Source organism: Oncorhynchus keta, chromosome 11 (genome assembly GCF_023373465.1).
Source record: "Oncorhynchus keta strain PuntledgeMale-10-30-2019 chromosome 11, Oket_V2, whole genome shotgun sequence".
Classification (NCBI taxonomy): Eukaryota; Metazoa; Chordata; class Actinopteri; order Salmoniformes; family Salmonidae; genus Oncorhynchus; species Oncorhynchus keta.
This window is the reverse complement of record NC_068431.1, coordinates 43,252,433-43,274,668: the sequence shown is the minus strand read 5'-3', so window position 1 is coordinate 43,274,668 and position 22,236 is coordinate 43,252,433. Positions and strand designations below refer to the sequence as shown.

Below are 22,236 nucleotides of genomic sequence, written 5' to 3'. Positions count from 1 at the left end.
AGGCAGCTCTGTGGCCCGTTTGGACAGAGTTACAACCCCCCAGTGAACACATAAACCTGGAGGGGAGAGAGAGGGGGATGAACTCTATTACAGTTCAGACACTCGGAGACCGGAACTTCCTCTCTCTCCCTCTGGGTGTAGAGCTAGAGAGCCTTATAGACTGTGGCCTTCATATGTCTATAAAGGCTGAGGCACACTGTGAGTCTTAAAGCCTATAAAGTAGCTGAACAGTGAAATGCATGGATAGGCAAGTGACCAAGGGCCACTGTGGTGGGTGAGAGAGAGAGAGAGAGAGAGAGAGAGAGAGAGAGAGAGAGAGAGAGAGAGAGAGAGAGAGAGAGAGAGAGAGAGAGAGAGAGAGAGAGAGAGAGAGAGAGAGAGAGAGAGAGAGAGAGAGAGAGAGAGAGAGAGAGCGAGAGAGCGAGAGAGAGAGATGTGGCTCAGTTGGTAGAGCATGGGGGTTGTATGTTTGATTCCCACGGGGGACAATTACGAAAATGTACGCCCTCACTACTTTAAGAGGGGGATAGCTGCTAATTAAGACTTGACTTTGAGTAGAAAATACAGGAATCCAGATAATACTGCCAATTACTTAAAAATGTTACAAGGTGATCTGGAGTGTTGGCACTAGTTAAAGTGTGATAAACGACCTCAGTAAAAGTGTTAGGTGATGGAAAATATGCCTGAAAACATATTTGGAGAAAACCCTATGTGCAAGCCTTGTGTTCGGAATGAAACCAGCTTGACTGGAGTGAGGAGGCCTCCAATGTGTTTTGATTTGCACTACTGATAATGTGGCCTGGCTGCACCAATCACATGGCCAGACTGAGTCTAGAGGAAACGAGCCCTTGGTCTCCTGCCTGCCCTGTTGAATATGTTCAAACGAAGCAAGGACATTATAATGTTTGTGTTTGAGGCAGAAAACAGAGAAACTATGGAGTACAAATTACTACCATGGGCTTATTCTGGTACTTGTGAATGAATACTAGCGTATCCCTCTAGTCAGAAACGATGACTTTAGATACACTGAAAATACATTGATTGAAAGGTGTTATAAAAAGTTAAAATGTGTTGACCCTAAATGTTACCTTCCAAGCTTCTCTCCCTCTCCCTCTCTCCCACTCCCTCTCTACTCTCTCGTTGATCTGAACCCTCAAGTATCTCCAGATGAGAATGTGTTTGTCAGACAGTGCTGTTGTTAATTCCTTCAGGGGAGATCTGCTCTCCCCCCTCTCCTCCTATTTGGTTCTAGGTAGAACCATTTTGGTTCCAGGTCAGACCCGGTGCCAGGATAAAGTGACTAAGGGGACAGTTGAAATGGGCGAAGGGGCTAAACTTTTTGGGGTTCTTGCGCTGGAATTATATTGAATTCTGCTAATATGATCACGCTATACCATAATAAACATAAAGTTAAAATGGTGAGACTCCGAGATCATTGAGTGCTTTTGAAATCTGTAGCCTATCTCTGCTGCGGTGTTTCAGCACAACGGACAGCACCCTACAGCTTGGCCATTTTGGTAATGAGTATAGGCTACAAGATAGATAAGGTAATTCACCTATTACAAACAGCCTATGTGAATGCAGCTGTACACACATCTTACTAAAGGAATGCAAAATAAATGCTGAAAGTAGTAGCCTCGTTATTCATGCATGCAAATAAAAATACTGAATAGCAGTTTGACTTAGACAACTGCAAATGCAATTTTTTACATTTTGTATTTCACCTTTATTTTACCAGGTAGGCCAGAGCAAGTTCTCAACTGCGATGAATGAATGCGAACAGAACAAAAGCAATCTACATTTAGGCTAGTTACATGAACAGTAAACACACACAGTAAACAAAAGGCAAATGGGAGATCCAAATAACCCAAACACAGCCTACAGCCTACTACAGTGAGCTGCAGACATGCACAACTGTGTTGCCAAATAAACAGGCCTATACAGGTCCGCTTCAAACATAGCAATTCGTGCCGCTTGCACGTGAGTTATGCAATACGTTGTGATATGTCACAATGCACTTCTATGAATCAAATTGCACCCATATAATCAATGAACCTTTACACCCCCCCCCTTGTGTGATGGTTGAGCTAACGTAGGCTAATGTGATTAGAATTAGGTCGTAAGAAAAATACAATTTCCCAAGACATAGACATATCTGATATGGGCAGGAAGCTAAAATTCTTGTTAATCTAACTGTACTGTCCAATTTACAGTATCTATTACAGTGAAATAATACCATGCTATTGTTTGAGGAGAGTGCACAGTTATGAACTTGAAAATGTACTAATAAACCAATTAGGCACATTTGGGCAGTATTGATACAATATTTTCAACAGAAATGCAATGGTTCATTGAATCAGTCTAAACCTTTGCACATACACTGCTGCCATCTAGTGGCCAAAATCGAAATTGAGACTATCCTGGAATATTACATTTTGGCCTTTCTCTTGCATTTCAAATATATATTTTTTTTAAATTAGCATGTTTTTTTCTTTGCATTATCCTTACCAAATCTTGTGTGTTATATTCTCCTACATTAATTTCACATTTCCACAAACTTCAAAGTGTTTCCTTTCAAATGGTATCAAGAATATGCATATCCTTGCTTCAGGTCCTGAGCTACAGGCAGTTAGATTTGGGAATGTCATTTTGAGAAAAAGCATCCAATCTTAATGCCAGCCTACCATAAATACGTTTCCAAAATATACAGTTCCATTCACAGCAACAAAAATCGAAAGGCTACCAAGGAAACCATAATAGCATCTGCAGTAAGAGTATTTCAGCCACTCTCTTCCTATGAACCAGTTGCTATTAAATGAACGCTTTTAGACAGAAAACCTGTGGCTAGGGTAGCATTATAGGCTAACCTGGGCTGGCTGCGCTGCTCAAAGATCATCAGGGACAGTCGGAAGTGGAGGCGGCTGTGGAGCCATTATCCTGGCGGCGCTAACAGAAGGGTGAGTATTCTCACACGGAGCTAGCTGGAGCTGCTGGGCTTGGCGGTGGCATCTGTGGTTTGAGGCTGATGCTCATTGCTCCTTCTCCTTTGTTTGGGTATTTTGGCAAAGCCAATTTCTGATATCCATCATGGCAAATTAGCTAGTTCAAGTTAGCTAATAGGCTAAGGCTAATAACATTAACACTTTTTACAGCTAGCTAGCTAAGAGTGAAGCAGCTTCAATGGTAAAATTGACCCAACCTTTGTATAAAATTAAAGGCGTATCACATTATCCACTTAGCCTACCACAGAGATGAGAAGTGTTTTTTCCTGCTTTTTATGGAAATCCAAAGGAGTCATAACTAACTGCCCAGTAGCTTTCCATAGCCCCCCTACACACCACAGTGCTTCCAGTCCATTATGCTGACACAGCACAGCAGAGATACAGATTTCCTTTGTACCAACCTGTCACTCAATCATTTGAACTTTTTTGCTATTTTTATGTAGGGACATACAACTAAAAGTGAAGGGGCTAAGCCCCCTTTAGCTCCCTCGTGGAGCTAGACCTTTCCACAGAGAATTTTACATGGAACCCAAAAGGAACCCAAAAGGGTTTTACCTTGAACCTGTGTACACCGTACTTAGACAGCTACACCCTTCCCTCCAATTAAGCCAATCTGTACGAATCTGCTATCTGTTCTTCCTCTCTTCTGTTCAGACCCTCAATTAGACGCTGGTCCCCCTCTTTTCCCAGGCAGGCAGGGCTGGTGTAGAGTAGACTGTGTAATTGGAACCGTGTCATTCCCAGCGTGGGACACAGGATTGTCTTTAATTAAACCCTTCTGTCTGTCTGTCTGTCTGTCTGTCTGTCTGTCTGTCTGTCTGTCTCTCTCTCTCCCACCCACCCTCTCTGTAGTGTAGTGAGGTGTTACTGTTCATTTCCTGCCGTCAGTCCCTGTGCTGTGGGGGGTCATTGTGGCAGGGAATCCCTGCTCATAAATGAACCCACTTCCTGGTGCCTCATCAACACTCCCATCTGTTACACTGATCCAGTCATGGTTAGACTGTGGCAATGGGCTGTGTAAGTAAGGAACAAGACTAGCAGAGTGCAGATTGTTTCAGAACTGATATGAACCCAAGCCAAGGGGATACAGTAAATTACATAACCTCACAGATTGAACTGATAACCTAGCTCAGTCTGTTACCCTGGGAACTGCATGACTTGACACATGAATGTAAACTGATCCATGCTTAAGAAAACAGGGCAGGCCAGAGATCAGTGGGGTAATACTCCATGGTGTGGCTAGATAGGGTTAGGTAGGATATCTAACTGCTCTGAGAACAGCTGTCTTCTTCTTCACACATTCTCTAATGTTACATGAATGTGAGAGCAACAGCTGCACAGCATAAACCCAGTCTGCACGTTTCATAGTCTGTGCACCTTTCATGTCAAACAGCAGGTGTGACCAGGGTTGGGGTTAGGGTTACGGTCGGGGGAGGTTGTACTGACCGTGTACGGTCAGCGTAGCGGACGCCTCTGCCTTTCCCACCATGTTCTCTACAACACACGTGTAGGAGCCCTCGTCTGATGGTGCCACACCACGCACACTCAGAGTGTGGTCCTCCAGGATCTCATACCTGTAGACAGACACACACACAGGGAGAGAGAGAAAGAGATAGAGCGAGATAGACGTGAGACAAAGGAGCTTTGCACGATGGCATGCACACTGTAATATCCCAAGCATCTGATTCCATGACCAGATGTGACCCTGCATATGCATAAGGTTTCGATCACAGTATGTATCTATGATGTAAGAGTGTAATATAAAGGCTGTATAGCAGTGCTGGGTCATCCATCCGTACCTCCCCTTGGGCAGGTCTGCATCCTCTTTTCTCCAGCGGACAGTGGGGACCGGATCTCCCCGCGCCTCACAGTGGAACTCCACACTCTCATCTGCCAGCACCATAACACTACTGGGCCTCTTCACAAACCCTGGGCGCTCTGGGGGAGGGGGAGGGCATTGTCATCATCACTGTCATAATCGTCAAAATAACCACTATTCTCTGTGTGAAGATGTGCACGGCAGTGTGTAGAGAGCCCCCGCAGCACATGCCTTCTTCCTCCAGTTCCTACAGTTCCAATGTAGTAGCATGCTGGTTTATGTTAATATTGGCATTCTACAGTATCACACACATTTGAAGTTGAACTGAAATCTTAGCTTGGATCTCCAACCCTAGCCCTTCAAAATAAACGTCTATACCAGGCGGTGTCAGAGGAAGGCCCTAAAAATGGTCAAAGACTCCAGCCACCTAAGTCATAGGCTGTTCTCTCAGCTATCGCACAGCAAGTGGTACTGACGCACCAAGTCTGGAACCAACGGGACCCTGAACAGCTTCTACCCCCAAGTCATGAGACTACTAAATAGTTAGTTAAACAGTTAACCAAATAGCTACCCGGACTATCTGCATTGACCCTTTTTGCACTGTTTTGATCACTCACCTACGCTGCTGCTACTGTTATTATCTGTCACTTTATTCCTAGTTATATGTACATATCTACCTCAACTACATCATACCACTGCACATCGATACTGAAAAACTGCTTCTTTCTCAAGGCCATCAGACTGTTAAATAGCCATCACTAGCCGGCTACCACCCGGCTACTCAGCCCTGCACCTTAGAGGCTGCTGCCCTGTGTACATAGACATGGAATCACTGGTCACTTTAATAATGTTTACGTACTGCTTTAGTAATTTCATATGTATATACTGTATTCTAGTCAATGCCTCTCCGACATTGCTCATCCTAATATTTATATATTTCTTAATTCTATTATTTTACTTTTAGATTTGTGTGTATTGTTGTGAATTGTTAGATGCTACTGTACTGTTGGGCGCTAGGAACACAAGCATTTCGCTGCACCCACAATATAATCTGCTAAATATGTGTATGTGACCAATAACATTTCATTTGATACCCCGTATGTATATCCAAGTTATCGTTAATCATTGTGTATTGACTACTACTTTTATTATTACGTGTTTTACTGTTTCTATTATTTCTCTATTTTATTCCTCTCTGCATTGTTGGGAAGGGCCCATAAGTAAGCATTTCACTGTCAGTCTGCACTTGTCACGCATGTGACAAATAAAATTGGATTTGTGGCTCCCAAGTGGCACAGCAGTCTAAGGCACAGCATCTCAGTGCAAGAGGCGTCACTACAATCCCTGGTTCGAATACAGGCTGTATCATATCCGGCCTTGATTGGGAGTCCCATAGGGTGGCGCACAATTGGCCCAGCGTCGCCCGTGGTTTGGCCGGGGTAGGCCGTCATTGTAAATAACAATTTGGTCTTAACTGACTTGCCTAGTTAAATAAAGGTTAAATAACAAAATACAAAGCTTTGAGTTAAGCACCTAAAAAATGAGACCTCTGAATACCATTAACCTTCCATAACCCTCTCCCCCACATTCCCCCACTTCTATTAAAACCCATTTTATTTGCCTCTTTCTTATTTGTGACATGTGGATGAAAACCAATAAATCCACTTAAAACTAGTAGGGCTTGTTAAAACCAGGGCCATTTTATTTTACATATGTCCCAGAGCACATTTTAAAACAAATCTGTTTCTTCAATCAGCAGTATTATTCTATTAGCCTTAAATGTTTTCACTGGGCATTATAAATGTGTGTGCCCTGGCCAGCCGCCCAGTCCAGCTGATTCTGTGATAAGAAGTCTCAGTCTGCTCTGATGGGAAGTGCTTGGAGTGGGGTTGGAGTGAGAGGAGGTGGGGTGGGGGTGGATATGGTGACAGCATAGGAACGAGGTGGGGGTGGAGAGCGGGACCAGGGTAAGGTGGGGTGGGGGTGGAGATTGGAACAGGCTATGGGTCAGTGGTCTGGGACACTACATTTATTTTTATTTTGACAGGGTGTCAATGCTGAGACCAAGGTCTCTTTTCCAGATAAGCCCTGTATAGCACCACAATACACATACAAATATAATAAAAATAATTAAACTACACATTCATGAAGACATTAAAATACACATCATTATACACAACAATACATGAAAAGGAAAACACAATCATAAAATACGAACACATTCTTCTGTAAAAAGGTCTCCTAGCAACCGTCTGAAATTCCCTAAAGGCACCAATTCCTCCAATTTTAAAGTGTATTCTAGGTCATTCCACACGTAAGGGTGCAAGGAAATTAAAGGCTGATTCAACTAACTCTCTAGACACCAAAGGAGTCTCCAGAGTTAACCATCCATGTGAACGGGTTTGAGATCTTGTCATTTTAAATCTTAACAGTGATGTTCGGGAAGTCGGGAGTTAGTGGCGCAATAACTTTGTAAACAAAAACAGCGTAATTATGTGATCTACGTGACTTCAAAGAGGTCCAGCCAACTTTTTGGTAAAGAATATAGTGATGAGTAATAAAACTGTCTCCTGTGATAAAACGAAGGGCGTTATGAAAAACGTTCAAGGGTTTAAGTGTAGAGGCAGCTGCACGTTGATGAATAGTATCACCATAATCAAGACCAGGTAGAAAGGTTCACTGCACAATCTGCTTCCTGCTGACTAGAGAGAGACAAGATCTGTTTCTGTAATAAATAAAAAAAATCCCACTTTAAATCTTAGTTTCTCAACAAGCCCAGTCGTATGTGTTTGAACCTTTTTCTGCAGTGGGTTAAATCACACAGCGTGTCTCTTGGTAGTCTTAATACAAATCTACTTTGAAACAAAAGTATACACCTCTTTATTTAACCAGGCAAGTCAATTAAGAACAAATTCTTATTTACTATGACGGCCTACCCCGAACGGCGCTGGTCCAATTGTGCGCCGCCCTATGGGACTCCAAATCACGGCCGGTTGTGACGGAGCCTGGAATTCGAACCAGGTACTGCAGTGATGCCTCAAGCACTGAGATGCAGTGTCTTAGACCACTGCACCACATTGGCTTAAAAAAGAAGACACCTGTACAGTACCATGGCAGATACAGAGTGGAAATGTATTCAACTTTGAATCCCAATATTACACCTTATGTACATCATAGAAGTTGGAAATAAACCATTTCACATAAAAACACCAGATTTGAGTTTTTTTTATTTGAAATATTGTTTATTAATTATGAAATAACATTCTCCCCATGAGGCCACTAGGGCATTTGCCTGCAGGAAAGTGATAGATTATAAATCATTGTCAATCCAAACACCAAGGTATCTGGATGCAGGGACTCGTTTGATTATAGAACCAGCCGATAAGAAAAGACACAATCCTTCTGAGACAATCTTCCGGGAACTTGAAAACAACATGTATTTAGTTTTGCCCATATTAAGTATGAGTTTAAAATCCGTAAGGACTTCTTGTCACAGACTGTAGCCTTGTCACAGCCAGGTCGAGGCAATTGCGTCATGATAATATAATGTGAATATATATATATATATATATATATATTTAAACAGATTGACCAATAGCATCTGCAGTGGCAAGAAAAAGTATGTGAACCCTTTGGAATTACCTGGATATCTGCATAAAATGGTCATTAAATTTGATCGGATCTTAAGCTAAGTCACAAACATAGACAAACACAGTCTGTTTAAACTAATAACACACAAACAATTATACGTTTTCATGTCTTTATTGAACACACTGTGTAAACATTCACAGTACAGGGTTGAAAAAGTATGTGAACCCTTGGATTTAATAACTGGTTGACCCTCCTTTGGCAGCAAAAATGTTTCAGTTCTTGGGATGTCTGTTGTGAACCACTCTCTTGAGGTCATGCCACAGCATCTCAATGGGGTTGACGTCAGGACTCTGACTGGGCCACTCCAGAAGGCCTATTTTCTTCTGTTAAAGTCTTGTGTTGTTGATTCACTTCTGTGTTTTGGGTCGTTGTCCTGTTGCATCACCCAACTTCTGTTGAGCTTCAATTGGCGGACAGATAGCCTTACATTCTCCAGCAAAATGTCTTGATAAACATGGGAATTCATTTTTCTGTCGCTGATGGCAAGCTGTCCAGGCCATGAGGCAGCAAAGCAGACCCAAACCATGAACCATCCACCATATTTGACAGTTGGGATGAGGTTTTGATGTTGGTGTGCTGTGCCTTTGTTTCTCCACACATAGTGTTGTCTGTTCTTTCCTTCCAAACAACTGAACTTTAGCTTAATCTGTCCACAGAATATCTTGCCAGTAGAGCTGTGGAAAATCCAGGTGCTCTTTTGCAAACTTCAGATGTGCAGCAATGTTTTTTTTGGACAGCAATGGCTTCGTCTGTGGTGTCCTCCCATGAACACCATTCTTGTTTAGTGTTTTACGTATCGTAGACTCGTCAATAGAGATGTTAGCACGTTCTAGAGATTTCTGTAAGTCTTTAGCTGACACTCGAGGATTCTTCTTAACCTCATTGAACATTCTGCATTGTGCTCTTGCAGTCATCTTTTCAGGACGGCCACTCAGGGAGAGTAGCAACAGTGCTGAACTTTCTCCATTTATAGACAATTTGTCTTACTGTGGACTGACAAACATCAAAGCTTTTAGAGATCATTTTGTAACCCGTTCCAGCATTATGCGAGTCATCAATTCTTAATCTTCTGAGATCTCTTTTGTTCGAGGCATGTTTCACATCAGACAATGCTTCTTGTGAATAGCAAACTCAAATACATTTGGAGTGTTTTTATAGGGCAGGGCCGCTCTACCCAATATCTCTAATCTCGTCTCATTGATTGGACTCCGGGTTAGCTGATTCCTGACTCCAAATAGCTTTTGGAGAAGTCATTAGCCTAGGGGTTCACATACTTTTTCCAACCTACACTGTGAATGTTTAAATGATATATTCAATATAGATAAGAAACATGCAATAATTTGTGTGTTATTAGTTTAAGCACACTGTTTGTCTATTGTTGTGACTTAGAGGAATATCAGATCAAATTTCACGACATATTTATGCAGAATTCCAGGTAATTCCAAAGGGTTCACATACTTTTTCTTGCCACTGTATATAAATAGTGGAAAAAAAACGGTCCTAGTATCGACACCTGCGGAACACCTTTATGTACCTCATCTGTCACTAAGATAATCATGAAAGCGTGAACAGGCGCCAGAGCTCAGTCCCATCAAGGGCAACTTATTCAATCAAATAGCATGATCAACAGTATCAAACGCTTTGGACAGGTCCACAAACAATCAGCACATTTAATTTTAGTGTCTAAAGCAGGGTTACTCAACTCTTACCCTACGAGGTCCGGAGCCTGCTGGTTTTCTGTTCTACCTGATCATTAGTTGTGCACACCTGGTGTCCCAGGTCTACATCAGTCCCTGATTAAAGGGGAAGAATTTAAAAAAACACAGTGGAACTGGCTTCGAGATCCAGAGTCGAGTTTGATGGGTCAAAAGTATGACAAGATCATTAACAACTAAAGTGATTGCTGCAATTAGGCTATACCCAGGCCTAAACCCTGATTGGTTTGCATTCATAATACATTTCTCAGATAAAAAAAGCAAAGTTGGACATTTACCAAGGATTCAAGAAACTTAGCTGGACAAGGAAGGCTTGAAATGGGGGGATAATGATGAAGATCACTACTATCCACGCCCTTATGGAGTGGCAGCACAAGAGCTGATTTCCATACTTTTGGAATATGTCCTGATAACAATGTTAAATAAACACTTTGGGTTATTGAGCCAACAATGATGCAGACCGGGATCCAATTGGTCAGCCCCTGTGGATTTCTTGTTGTCTATTACTAGCAAAGCACCCAGGACTTTGTTGGTAAATAGCCTAAAAGAAAAGCTTTGACTATAATCTTTGATCATTCAGTAATTTTCCCCTATTGGCATCCAACCCAATATCATTGTGAATAGGTTTAGAAGTAATTTCAAAGAGATAAATAAAATTGTGATTAAATGCACCAACGATGGCATATCGTTTTTGTTGTTGTAATAAGGTCCATGTTTGAATTAATTTGTTGTGGCAGAGAGGAGGAAGTAGAACCCTTTAGGGACTTGACAGTTTTCCAGAATTTAGCTCTCATTATAATCCAAAAAAGCGGTTCCATAATAATCAGATTTAGCCTTTCTGGTTTGTCTTACGCATTGATTCCTCAGTTCCTCAGCTTGCAAGTCCGGGCTTAAGCCTGTGCTCCTGGCCTTGACCCAAGCATCATCTCTTTCATGAATGACTTCTGATAATTCCGGAGTGTACCGGGCATTCCATCTACCTTTAACCCTTCGTTTTGTTTAAGGGAGCCTGATCATCAACAATAATACTGAAGGCATCTGCAAAAAGGCTCAAAGCTAAATCAGGTTCAGGGATAGCTGAAATGTGGGGAGGATTGCTGCACTGCTATTTTCAGGTTTCCCCAGAAATGTTTGATCGGGTTCAAGTCTGGGCTCTGGCTGGGCCACTCATGGATATTCATAGACTTGTCCCGAAGCCACTCCTGCGTTGTCCTGGCTGTGTACTTAAGGTCGTTGTCCTGTTGGATGGTGAACATTCGCCCCAGTCTGAGATCCTGAGCACACTGAAGCAGGTTTTCATTAAGGATCTCTCGGTACTTTGCTCCGTTAATCTTTGCCTTGATCCTGAAAAACATCCCCACAGCATGATGCTGCAACCACCATGCATCACTGTAGGGATGGTGCCAGGTGTCCTCCAGACGTGACGCTTGGCATTCAGGCAAGTAACTTCTAATGCCATTGCCAATATGTAAAAGTAGCCTAAATAAAGCCAACAAATAAAAACATTGCAGCCCGCAGGCAGAAAATGTCCTGATAATAAATCACATTGGCTACGCATGGCCTGTCTGCAAGGACACATTGTATCAACTGTTAACTTGGCCCAGCCAAAAGCTCCTGCTACCAAACTTGCAACATTGTATAAAATATTCTGGGCCCTCAGAGTTTCCGCTCCAGTGAGCAAGGGATAAGAAGTAATCAGGTAGGCATGTTTTATGATGTTTCCACCAGATCACAGCATGCCATTTTTTCCACCCTTTCACGCTGAGTGTTTATCGAAAGGGAGAGAACTCAAAATATTTTTCAAATAGGCTACGTTGAGGAACGATTATCATTCTCAATGGATGTAAGACAATCAGAAAAAGTATCAGATCCCCAAATCAACACAGTTATAGGTCTACATTTGCGCGCAGACCAGGTAGCTTAGACCTACTTCTATGTGTAATCAGATGTGTGTTCTTAGACAAGATTTACTGGAGCGCTCCAAACAAAAGACAATTCATAAATATACAACTCTTAAATGGAATAAAATAAACCAAACCTTGTTTCTCACAAGTATAGCATAGGTTGTGTACTCTGCAAACAACGGTAGAATGTCACTCCTACAATGACAACAGTAAGACTGTAATAATAATATATTGAATACAGAAATTACCGTAACCAAACAAACACTGTAGATTAGAAATGATGGGAATTAAACTATAGTTTTGGCAAGTCGGTTAGGACATCTACTTTGTGCATGATGCAAGTCATTTTTCCAAAAATAGTTTACAGACAGATTATTTCATTTATAATTCACTGTATCACAATTCCAGTGGGTCAGAGGTTTACATACACTAAGTTTACTGTGCCTTTAAACAGCTTGGAACATTCCAGAAAATTGTGCCATGGCTTTAGACGCTTCTGATAGGCTAATTGACATCATTTGAGTCAATTGGAGGTGTACCTGTGGATGTATTTCAAGGCCTACCTTCAAACTCAGTGCCTCTGCTTGACGTCGTGGGAAAATCAAATGAAATCAGCCAAGACCTTAGAAAAAAAATGGAGACCTCCACAAGACTGATTCATCCTTGGGAGAAATGTCCAAACGCCTGAAGGTACCACGGTTATCAGTGCAAACAATAGTACGCAAGTATAAACACCATGGGACCAAGCAGCCGTCATACCGCTCAGGAAGGAGACGCGTTCTGTCTCCTAGAGATGAAAGTACTTTGGTGCGAAAAGTGCAAATCAATGCTAGAACAACAGCAAAGGACCTTGTGAAGATGCTGGAGGAAACAGGTACAAAAGTATCTATATCCACAGTAAAACAAGTACTATATCGACATAACCTGAAAGGCTGCTCGGCAAGGAAGAAGCCACAGCTCCAAAACCTGCATAAAAAATACAAACTATGGTTTGCAACTGCACATGGGGACAAAGATTGTACTTTTGGAGAAATGTCCTCTGGTCTGATGAAACAAAATTAGAACTGTTTGGCCGTAATGACCATCGTTATGTTTGGAGGAAAAAGGGGGATGCTTGCAAGCCGAAGAATACCATCCCAACCGTGAAGCACGGAGAGACTGGTGGAGAGACTGGTGCACTTCACAAAATAGATACCATCATGAGGTAGGAGAATTATGTGGAAATATTGACGCAACATCTCAAGACAGTAGTCATGAAGTTAAAGCTTGGTTGCAAATGGGTCTTCCAAATGGACAATGACCCCAAGCAAGCTTCCAAAGTTGTGGCAAAATGGCTTAAGGACAACAAAGTCAAGGTATTGGAGTGGCCATCACAAAACCCTGACCTCAATCCCATAGAAAATTTGTGGGCAGAACTGAAAAAGCGTGTGGGAGCAAGGAGGCCTACAAACCTGACTCAGTTACACCAGCTTTGTCAGGAGGAATGGGCCAAAATGTAGCTTATTGTGGGAAGCTTGTGGAAGGCTACCCAAAAGCTTGATCAAAGTCAGGACCGTTTAAAGGCTACCAAATACTAATTGAGTGTATGTAAACTTCTGACCCACTGGGAATGTGATGAAAGAGAAATAAAAGCTGAAATTAATCATTCTCACTACTATTATTCTGACTTTTCACATTCTTAAAATAAAGTGGTGATCCTAACTGACCTAAGACAGGGAATTTTTACTAGCATTAAATGTCAGGAATTGTGAAAAACTGAGTTTAAAGTATTTGGCTAAGGTGTATATAAACTTCCGACATCAACTGTAGATTTTCCCCCAAACAAAGGCTTAATAATAGTAGCTTTGGCAAGGAAAATGGATTTCAGTAAAGAGACAGATCAATTATTTTGAATAAGAATGGCCACCTCTAACCTGTCTATCAGCTCCGAACACATTATAACCCTCCATATTAATATCAGAGTCCAGAATGTCCCCAGAGATCCACGTTTCAGTCAATAGAATGTCCGGATTCGTCCGCATAGCCCAGATCTTGATGTAAACCCGTTTTAGGAAGTAAGCTCCTGATGTTCAGATGCATCAACCCAAGTCCGGGTTTGGACGGTGTAGGTCATCATTGTAAATAAGAATTTGTTCTTAATTAACTGACATGCCTAGTTAAATAAAGGTTAAATATAAACACTGAAAGAAAAGTAGCCCTATTTGATTTTTAAAGTCACATGGAGTCTCCAACTCAAACAAACTACATTGAATAGGCTGTTACAGGGCTTGTCTGAATGTTGATGTTGATGGTTGATATTGATATAGACCTGGCCTATTTGCTCTATCTCTATTTGTAATAGAGGAAAGAGTAGACATTGGAATGACTTTTCCAAAGTTGGCACCATAGGCCCGAAGGCCGCTGCCAATGTCAATATGAGGATCTCTCAGAGTAACCAATGACGGAATGTTATAAACTGACTTACATGGGCTTTAGTTGCTATCATGTATTAGCACAAGCCCTCTGCGTGATTTGAAAACCGAGTGGGAATTCAATTTAAAACTAATAGCACTGGGTGAGCAGACCGTAGTGGGCTTCTCTATTGACAACAGCAGATCTAAGAGCGGAGTTCAAACGAATAGGTGCAATATTACAACTGATAACACCCCTGGCAGTATAGACAATAGTACGGTGATAACACCCCCTGCAGTATAGACAACAGTACGATGAGAACACCCCTGGCAGTATAGACAACAGCACGATGATAACGCTTAGAAAGGATGTGAGGTATTACCTGAGCGGTGCTTGGACTGTCTCTGAGTCAATATCTTAACTGGGCAGCAAGAGGAACGGATGAGAGTGGGGCATAGTAGTGGGGGTACAACCTCTCCAGGATAGCAGAGAGGTGGCAGGGGTCAAGCTGGGGCGACAGGGTCATCCTGAGTTTGGGCTCAAGTGAAATGGTCTGCACAGCTGTGGGACTGGGTACCATTGTTACGTAACCTCATGCATTAATGGATTATGTGCCAGGGAGAAAAGCCTTTACCTATGGAGACAGGCAGCCTCAGACTCTTTGACCTTCACTGTCACAAACTGAGACTGACTAGGTGACTGAATGGGACTGAGAGGCGGAACAGAGAAACAGACTCCAATAGAGGGACGGACCAACAGATGACTGGCAGACTGGCAGACTGGCAGACAGACTGGCAGACAGACAGACAGACAGACAGACAGAGTCTTACCTAGTACAGTCAGTTCTGCAGTCTCGCTCTCCCTCTCTCCCACCATGTTGGTCCCCACACAGATATATTTCCCTGCGTCACTCTTCCTGGCGTTGGTGATCATCAGCTTCCCACCGCGGATCTGACAGATGGAGGCAAGAAAAGTAGAAGTTGTAAGGTCATTTGTAATTGAATATAGCATGTTACGCTTGCAAATATTTGTAATTCCCTACTAATACTATTTGATGCAACAATTTGAGAGCTTACACGATTCTAGAGCGTCCTACAATATAGAGGATGAAATGATGACTTTCCATCTGTCAAGCCCATACAGAGGTCTGTCTGGTAGGTTTAAGAAGCAGCAGCTTTTAGGGGTAAACAGTGTGTGCATTCTCAGCTGGCCCGGCTGGCTGGCTGCGTGGCAGGGAGGGCAGTGCCTGACAAGTTTATTCCGCTGACAGTTGGAAGCAGAGAGCCCACAACCCTTCAGGCCTCAGAGAACCACTGCTACAGCACCAGCCCAGAGATACTCCACTGGGCCACGCAACAGGATCGCTGTAATGGGAAATAACTCTGGACTGTTAGGTTGGAGAATTATGTTATTTTCAAAGCAGCACTTATAATTGTGGAATCAGGCTTTCAAAGAACATAACCAAATCATGTATATGAAACTGACAACTATTAAAATGTATTGAAATAGGGATTGCTAATCAAATTTAACAAAATCAAAAGCTATTGGTTGTGTTCACATAGCTGCAGGTGCAGCAAAATGTTTAATGACAATAGAGGAGAGAGAGCGGTTTGGTGGGGTGCAGAAACCCCATTTTCCAGTCAGGTGCAGTGTAGAGTGACGTTGGCTAGTGAGTGGTGGGGAATCACAGGGCAGCAGAGCGTGTCACAGAGGAAGGGAGTAGAGGAGTCGTAGAGGGGCCAGGCCTGTGGGCCAGCAGGTTCCAATCTTAATGTGTGTAAACCAAGCTGGGATGACCAGCCAAGCAGTCACAACTAATCCACTCACAGCCTGATGTAAAGCAGCCTCGCCCCTATCTCTGTCCCCATACACCACCTCCCTGGGCCAGGACCTGTTCCATGTTCCAACCCCTGTAGGGCTGGACACTTTTGAAGTGTCATCACATTACCCTGCATTTGATGGGTGCAAAGGCGACGAGGAGTGTGATACCTTTAGTGAGTGTGTGTGTGTGTGTGTGTGTCTTTGTCGGTGTGCATTCTGTCTGTGTGTAGCAAGACCCGGAGTGGTTCGTACAGTATAGAGTAGTGGGGGACGGGGTGAGGGTGGGGCAGCGAGAGGCACATCTGGAGCTGCAGTACTAGTCCAGAGGAGAGGCCTGAGAACAAAGAGACACAGGTCCTTTGAAGAGCTTCTCCTCAGATGTCCTCCTGTCACATCCCTGCACCATCAGCCTGCACACACATTCCTCCAGTCTTACACTCTCTCTCTCTCACATGTCAGACCCACAACAACACCAGCAAATGCATCCCTCCTGTCCTCCTCTCTTCTCTCTCTCTCTCTCATACTTTCTTTCCTGTGTTCCCTTCTGTTTTCCTTTTCCTTCATGCATCTGCTTCTCCATCTGTTCCCTCCATCACATAGCGGCGGTGGTGGTGGTGGTGTGTGACTGTGTTCATTTGTTCCATTGAGTTTCTCTGAAATGTGTGTTACACTATACTTTGGTGCCTATCACTATACGTTGGTGCCAATCACTATACTCAGGTGCCTATCACTATACCCAGGTGCCTAATCACCATACTCGGGTGCCTATCACCATACTCGGGTGCCTATCACCATACTCGGGTGCCTATCACCATACTCGGGTGCCTATCACTATACTCAGGTGCCTATCACTATACTCAGGTACATATCACTATACTTTGGTGCCTATCACTATACGTTGGTGCCAATCACTATACTCAGGTGCCTATCACTATACCCAGGTGCCTAATCACCATACTCGGGTGCCTATCACCATACTCGGGTGCCTATCACCATACTCGGGTGCCTATCACCATACTCGGGTGCCTATCACCATACTCGGGTGCCTATCACCATACTCGGGTGCCTATCACCATACTCAGGTGCCTATCACCATACTCAGGTGCCTATCACCATACGCAGGTGCCTATCACCATACTCAGGTGCCTATCACTATACTCAGGTGCCTATCACTATACTCAGGTGCCTATCACTATACTCAGGTGCCTATCACTATACTCAGGTGCCTATCACGATACTCAGGTGCCTATCACCATACTCAGGTGCCTATCACCATACTCAGGTGCCTATCACTATACTCAGGTGCCTATCACTATACTCAGGTGCCTATCACTATACTCAGGTGCCTATCACCATACTCAGGTGCCTATCACTATACTCAGGTGCCTATCACTATACTCAGGTGCCTATCACTATACGCAGGTGCCTATCACTATACTCAGGTGCCTATCACCATACTCAGGTGCCTATCACTATACTCAGGTGCCGATACGATATGTAGTGCGATTCTAACGATGCTCATGATTCTATATGTATTGCGCTTCGATACTGCGATTCAATGTTCCAAACATATTGCTCACTCTGTGTGCTGCAGAGACCCATGAGAAAAATATGTTTGATCAGTCATACAAATAAAAGTGCTGAAAACATATTGGCAAGCCATTAAAAACAAGATAGGGAACAAGCAAAATAAAGGAACACCGACTAGTGCAGAAATAATGTTGAGACATTGAACAATTAATATTGCAATATATATTGTTAAAAATAATTTCCCGATATGTAACTGTATAAAATGTTCCCCATCACTAACTACACTGCCCTTTCAGAGTTAATCACAGTCCTGAGGATGGAGAGCTGTCACCCACATCACCCCCAACCTGACCCCACTACAATCAATATAGGGTGATATTATGTTACAATATACAGTACTGTAGAACTGAACAGAAACTACACACCCTCCCTGCCTGCTGTTGATGCATCGCTCTACACTACTGGCAAGCCCAGTGCCCTTCCCCCCATCAATTTAAAACAAACGCTGGGCCACACAATGCGTTCATTCCCACAGCACCAAATCCTACAGCAGACCCCTGGGACTCGGCGTGGTTAAAGAAACAACAACAGTTTTTGGCGTGGATGTTGTGTTAGAAACAAACCATAAACACCAGCACTGTGTTGTTTACAGGGCCTGTGGACTCATTAGGAAACAGTCTTATCTGCAGGCCCATTAGTCCAGTGAGCTGAGCCATAGCTCTGAGGCAGAAACCAAGCTGGCCCTCTGTTTACACTCTGAGCCAGTACACCGGGGTCAACCACAGACATGCCATAGGGACTGTGGCCAACATAGCTACCGTGACTTCACTGCAAGACCTTATTTGACTTGGTATTTTATTACACTATAGTGAAGTTGGTTCCTTATGGAAATGACATGCAGCGCTAAAGACAATGAGGAAGCCATGCAGGCAGATGGGTGTAAATGAGGAGATAACAGGGAAGTACAAAGCCAATGCAGCCTTTGTATTTCCTTCAGAAGGCCCTCCTCCTCTCCTCCGCATTCCTCTCTCCTCCACCTCCCTCTCGTCAGCGCGAGGAGGAGAGCTAGTCTGTCCATCACAGCCCCTCAGAGAGAAACTACCTGTCACTCCGGAGGAGGATGAGCCTTGGATCCCAACTCACGAGTCCCCTAGAGCGTATACAGACACACAAACAAACAAACATGCTTGTGTGCGCACACACCCCCACACCCACACCTGATTTCTTTGCAGGCTTCCACAGATAGCCTTTGTTCCAAATAGACATTGATTAGCCAAATCACAGTACAATATGATTACATTATGTTAGTCAAATAGATTATGCATTTGTTTCTCTACATTATGACACGTCTGCCAACAGAGACACTTTGATCTTCCTGGAGCTGCGCCAGCAAGCAGTGGGGTGTGTGTGTGTGTTGACGTGCCGGTGTGATGCGCAGGCCCATTGCAGTGCTAGCTCTGCTCTGTACAGAGAGAGTTCTCGGAAGCTAACGAAGCTTGTCTTACCGTGATGCGCTCATCCCGGTCGTTGATGCTGGTGCCATCTTTCCTCCATGAGATGGTGGGCTCCGGATGCCCGCGGGGCGGTTGGCACTCCAGCACGGCAGGCTCGCCCGCTGCCACAATCACATCCGCTGGGTTCTGTCTGAAGTCATCACGGAGAACTGTGGAACAGGAGAGAGAAGGGTTTAACGGCCCGCTGGCACTGCAGGTGGAAATTGAACAGGGAAAAGATGCACCAGTGGAACGTTTAGGAGTTAACCTGTGCAATATTCAAGACTCTTATGGCCAGTGGAACGTTTAGGGTATACCTGTGCAATATTCAAGACTCTTATGGCCAGTGGAACGTTTAGGGTATACCTGTGCAATATTCAAGACTCTTATGGCCAGTGGAACGTTTAGGGTATACCTGTGCAATATTCAAGACTCTTATGGCCAGAATCTAGAAGGACTAAAGTCTGAGCAGAGGCAGTCCATGACAGATCACTTGTCTTGAGGTAGCTGGACATTGTATCGTGCAATAGTGGCCCCCGGGGTGGTGTGCCAAATCCCCAATGTTCTATAGTAATATATATAATAATAATAATATATGCCATTTAGCAGACGCTTTTATCCAAAGCGACTTACAGTCATGTGTGCATACATTCTACGTATGGGTGGTCCCGGGAATCGAACCCACTACCCTGGCGTTACAAGCGCCATGCTCTACCAACTGAGCTACAGAAGGACCATAGTAATAGAGGCCTACCACCCGCTCCGTCTGATTAGACTAACTCTCTACCAGCTGTGTCTCAACTGTCACTCTCCACTCCAGCTCCGAGGGAACGTACAAACACACAGGCAAACCACTTGCATTTGCATCACAATCCCATTTACGACTCCCCGGAACGTTGTTTGACGTGTGAGGTATCCATTGACCAAAATAAAGCCTTGCCAGTTAATGTTTCCCCACCTTGTTTGCCCCCATCAAACACTTCAAGAGGAGATAGGAGGATATTCCGCAAGAGCCATTTAACAAGCTGGCTAGGTGGTAAACACACGCTCAACATTATTCAAGGTTTAACGGCCATTAGCAATGACTCGATGCATCATACTCAATAACAACCTGACACAATCGCAGTGCATTGGTGGTTAGTGAGTGCAGCCTGTGGAGGGGGGTGCTGGCGGAATGATGCACTTGTGCGAGGCTCTATACGGACTATAAAGACACTGAGTTTTGTCAGGGAGCGACGACGGCCCGTCTACTCCTGATGACATTTAGAAACTGAGAATGTATTGTTCTACAGACACTGGCCCAGTTAACAAAGGCCTAGAGAAGAGAACAGAAGAGAACAGAAGACAAGAGCAGAGAAGAAAAGACAAGAGAAGACAGGAGAAGAGAGACTCCACAGCATTTCAGTCTAGGCCATTACAGTCAGTCCCAGAGTCCCCCAGCCAGCCCAGTGATTGTCTCTCCAGCCCGTTCCGGATGAATGAGTGAGTTAGTGACTACACCCTGAGGGACATCATGCTCTCATAAATTGGAGAAATTCCTCATCCCTTCTCCGCAGCTCTTTTCATTATATTCCCAACACAGTTACTGAAGCCCCCCTCCTTTCTCCCCTCCTCCCTTGCCCCCTGCAGCCAGCATGTAATCTCCTCTGTCTCCCCCAAACCAGATTACATGACATTACATTTCACTGCATAGATTACATTACATTGTCCGACACTTCAATACCAGGCACTATATTCTATATACACTGCAAGACATTACGTTACATTGTACGAGATTGTAAGACATTCCTCTGTGTCTAGGTTGAATTCGTGTACGCACTCAAAAGTGAATAAGGCCTTTCAGTCAATCAAATCAAATCAAATGTATTTATATAGCCCTTCGTACATCAGCTGATATCTCAAAGTGCTGTACAGAAACCCAGCCTAAAACCCCAAACAGCAAGCAATGCAGGTGTAGAAGCACGGTGGCTAGGAAAAACTCCAGAGAAAGGCCAAAACCTAGGAAGAAACCTAGAGAGGAACCAGGCTATGTGGTATCCATGAATCCTACATGGACTCATTCCAAAAAGCTTCCTGGAAACTTCCAGAATGTTTTAATGAGTATGTTCATATTTAAACTATAACTTCCCAGTACTTCTTTCCAGAGAAACAACATGTTTTGAATACTTTGTTTCAGTTGGTGGTTATCAAGGGAAGCTGATGTTGTAAACAACGTAAGCCCATCTATGCGAAGCACCAGTGTTGTATCACCTGTATGCAAATGAGCGTAATCACAGAAGTGCCTGACATTTGGGTAGGAATTTAATTTGCGTACTCGCTGTTGTTGCTTACAACGCTACGACCTTATTATCGTGACAGAAAAATGATGTAGGTCTGTCAAAACGGTGTGTACTATATTGGTAGTGGCCACGGGAGTCTGAAGACAAATACATGTGTGACACCATAATTATGCTAGTTAGAGTCCCACTGAGCAGCAGTGTGTTTACCTGAGAATACGGAATGGAATGCTGTTTACCATTTTTACTGGAATGTTTTGCTATTCAATTCTTGTAGGTCAAATTCTTCAGTATTTAGCCTGTGTGTGTAGTCTCTTTTCTCTTTTAATGCCCAGTTTAGCGTCACTCTGTAGATCTGAGACCAACACAGACCACCCCTCTATCCCTACCTTGTCCACACATACCTCATAAATACCTAGAAACCACAAGTTTAACTCCATCAACCTCTCTCTATCCATAAGCCTTGAACATTACTTTCCCATCCCTCCCTCCCTCCCTCCCATCCATCCCTCCCTCCCTCCCTCCCTCCCATCATCCCTGATCTCCTTCCCTGTATGTTGGTCTGAGTGTGTAGCAAATCTCAACCTTCTGCTCCACTGTGCTGTGCTGTGTTGTATTGTGCTGTGAAGTCTAG

The 22,236-nt window shown here is 43.6% G+C and overlaps 1 protein-coding gene across 4 annotated transcripts in view; it reads right to left on the bottom strand.

Annotated features, from left to right (window-relative positions):
- LOC118390299 (roundabout homolog 1-like) overlaps nt 1-22,236 on the bottom strand; it is a 222,119-nt gene that overhangs the window by 23,304 nt on the left and 176,579 nt on the right. For all 4 annotated transcript variants that reach the window (XM_035780734.2, XM_035780736.2, XM_052457255.1 and 1 more), the window contains 4 exons: nt 19,339-19,496; nt 15,313-15,433; nt 4,802-4,940; nt 4,449-4,576 (listed from right to left, as the gene is read on the bottom strand). In XM_035780734.2, the coding sequence (XP_035636627.1) occupies nt 4,449-4,576; nt 4,802-4,940; nt 15,313-15,433; nt 19,339-19,496 (546 nt within the window). The remainder of the gene's footprint in view (nt 1-4,448; nt 4,577-4,801; nt 4,941-15,312; nt 15,434-19,338; nt 19,497-22,236) is intronic.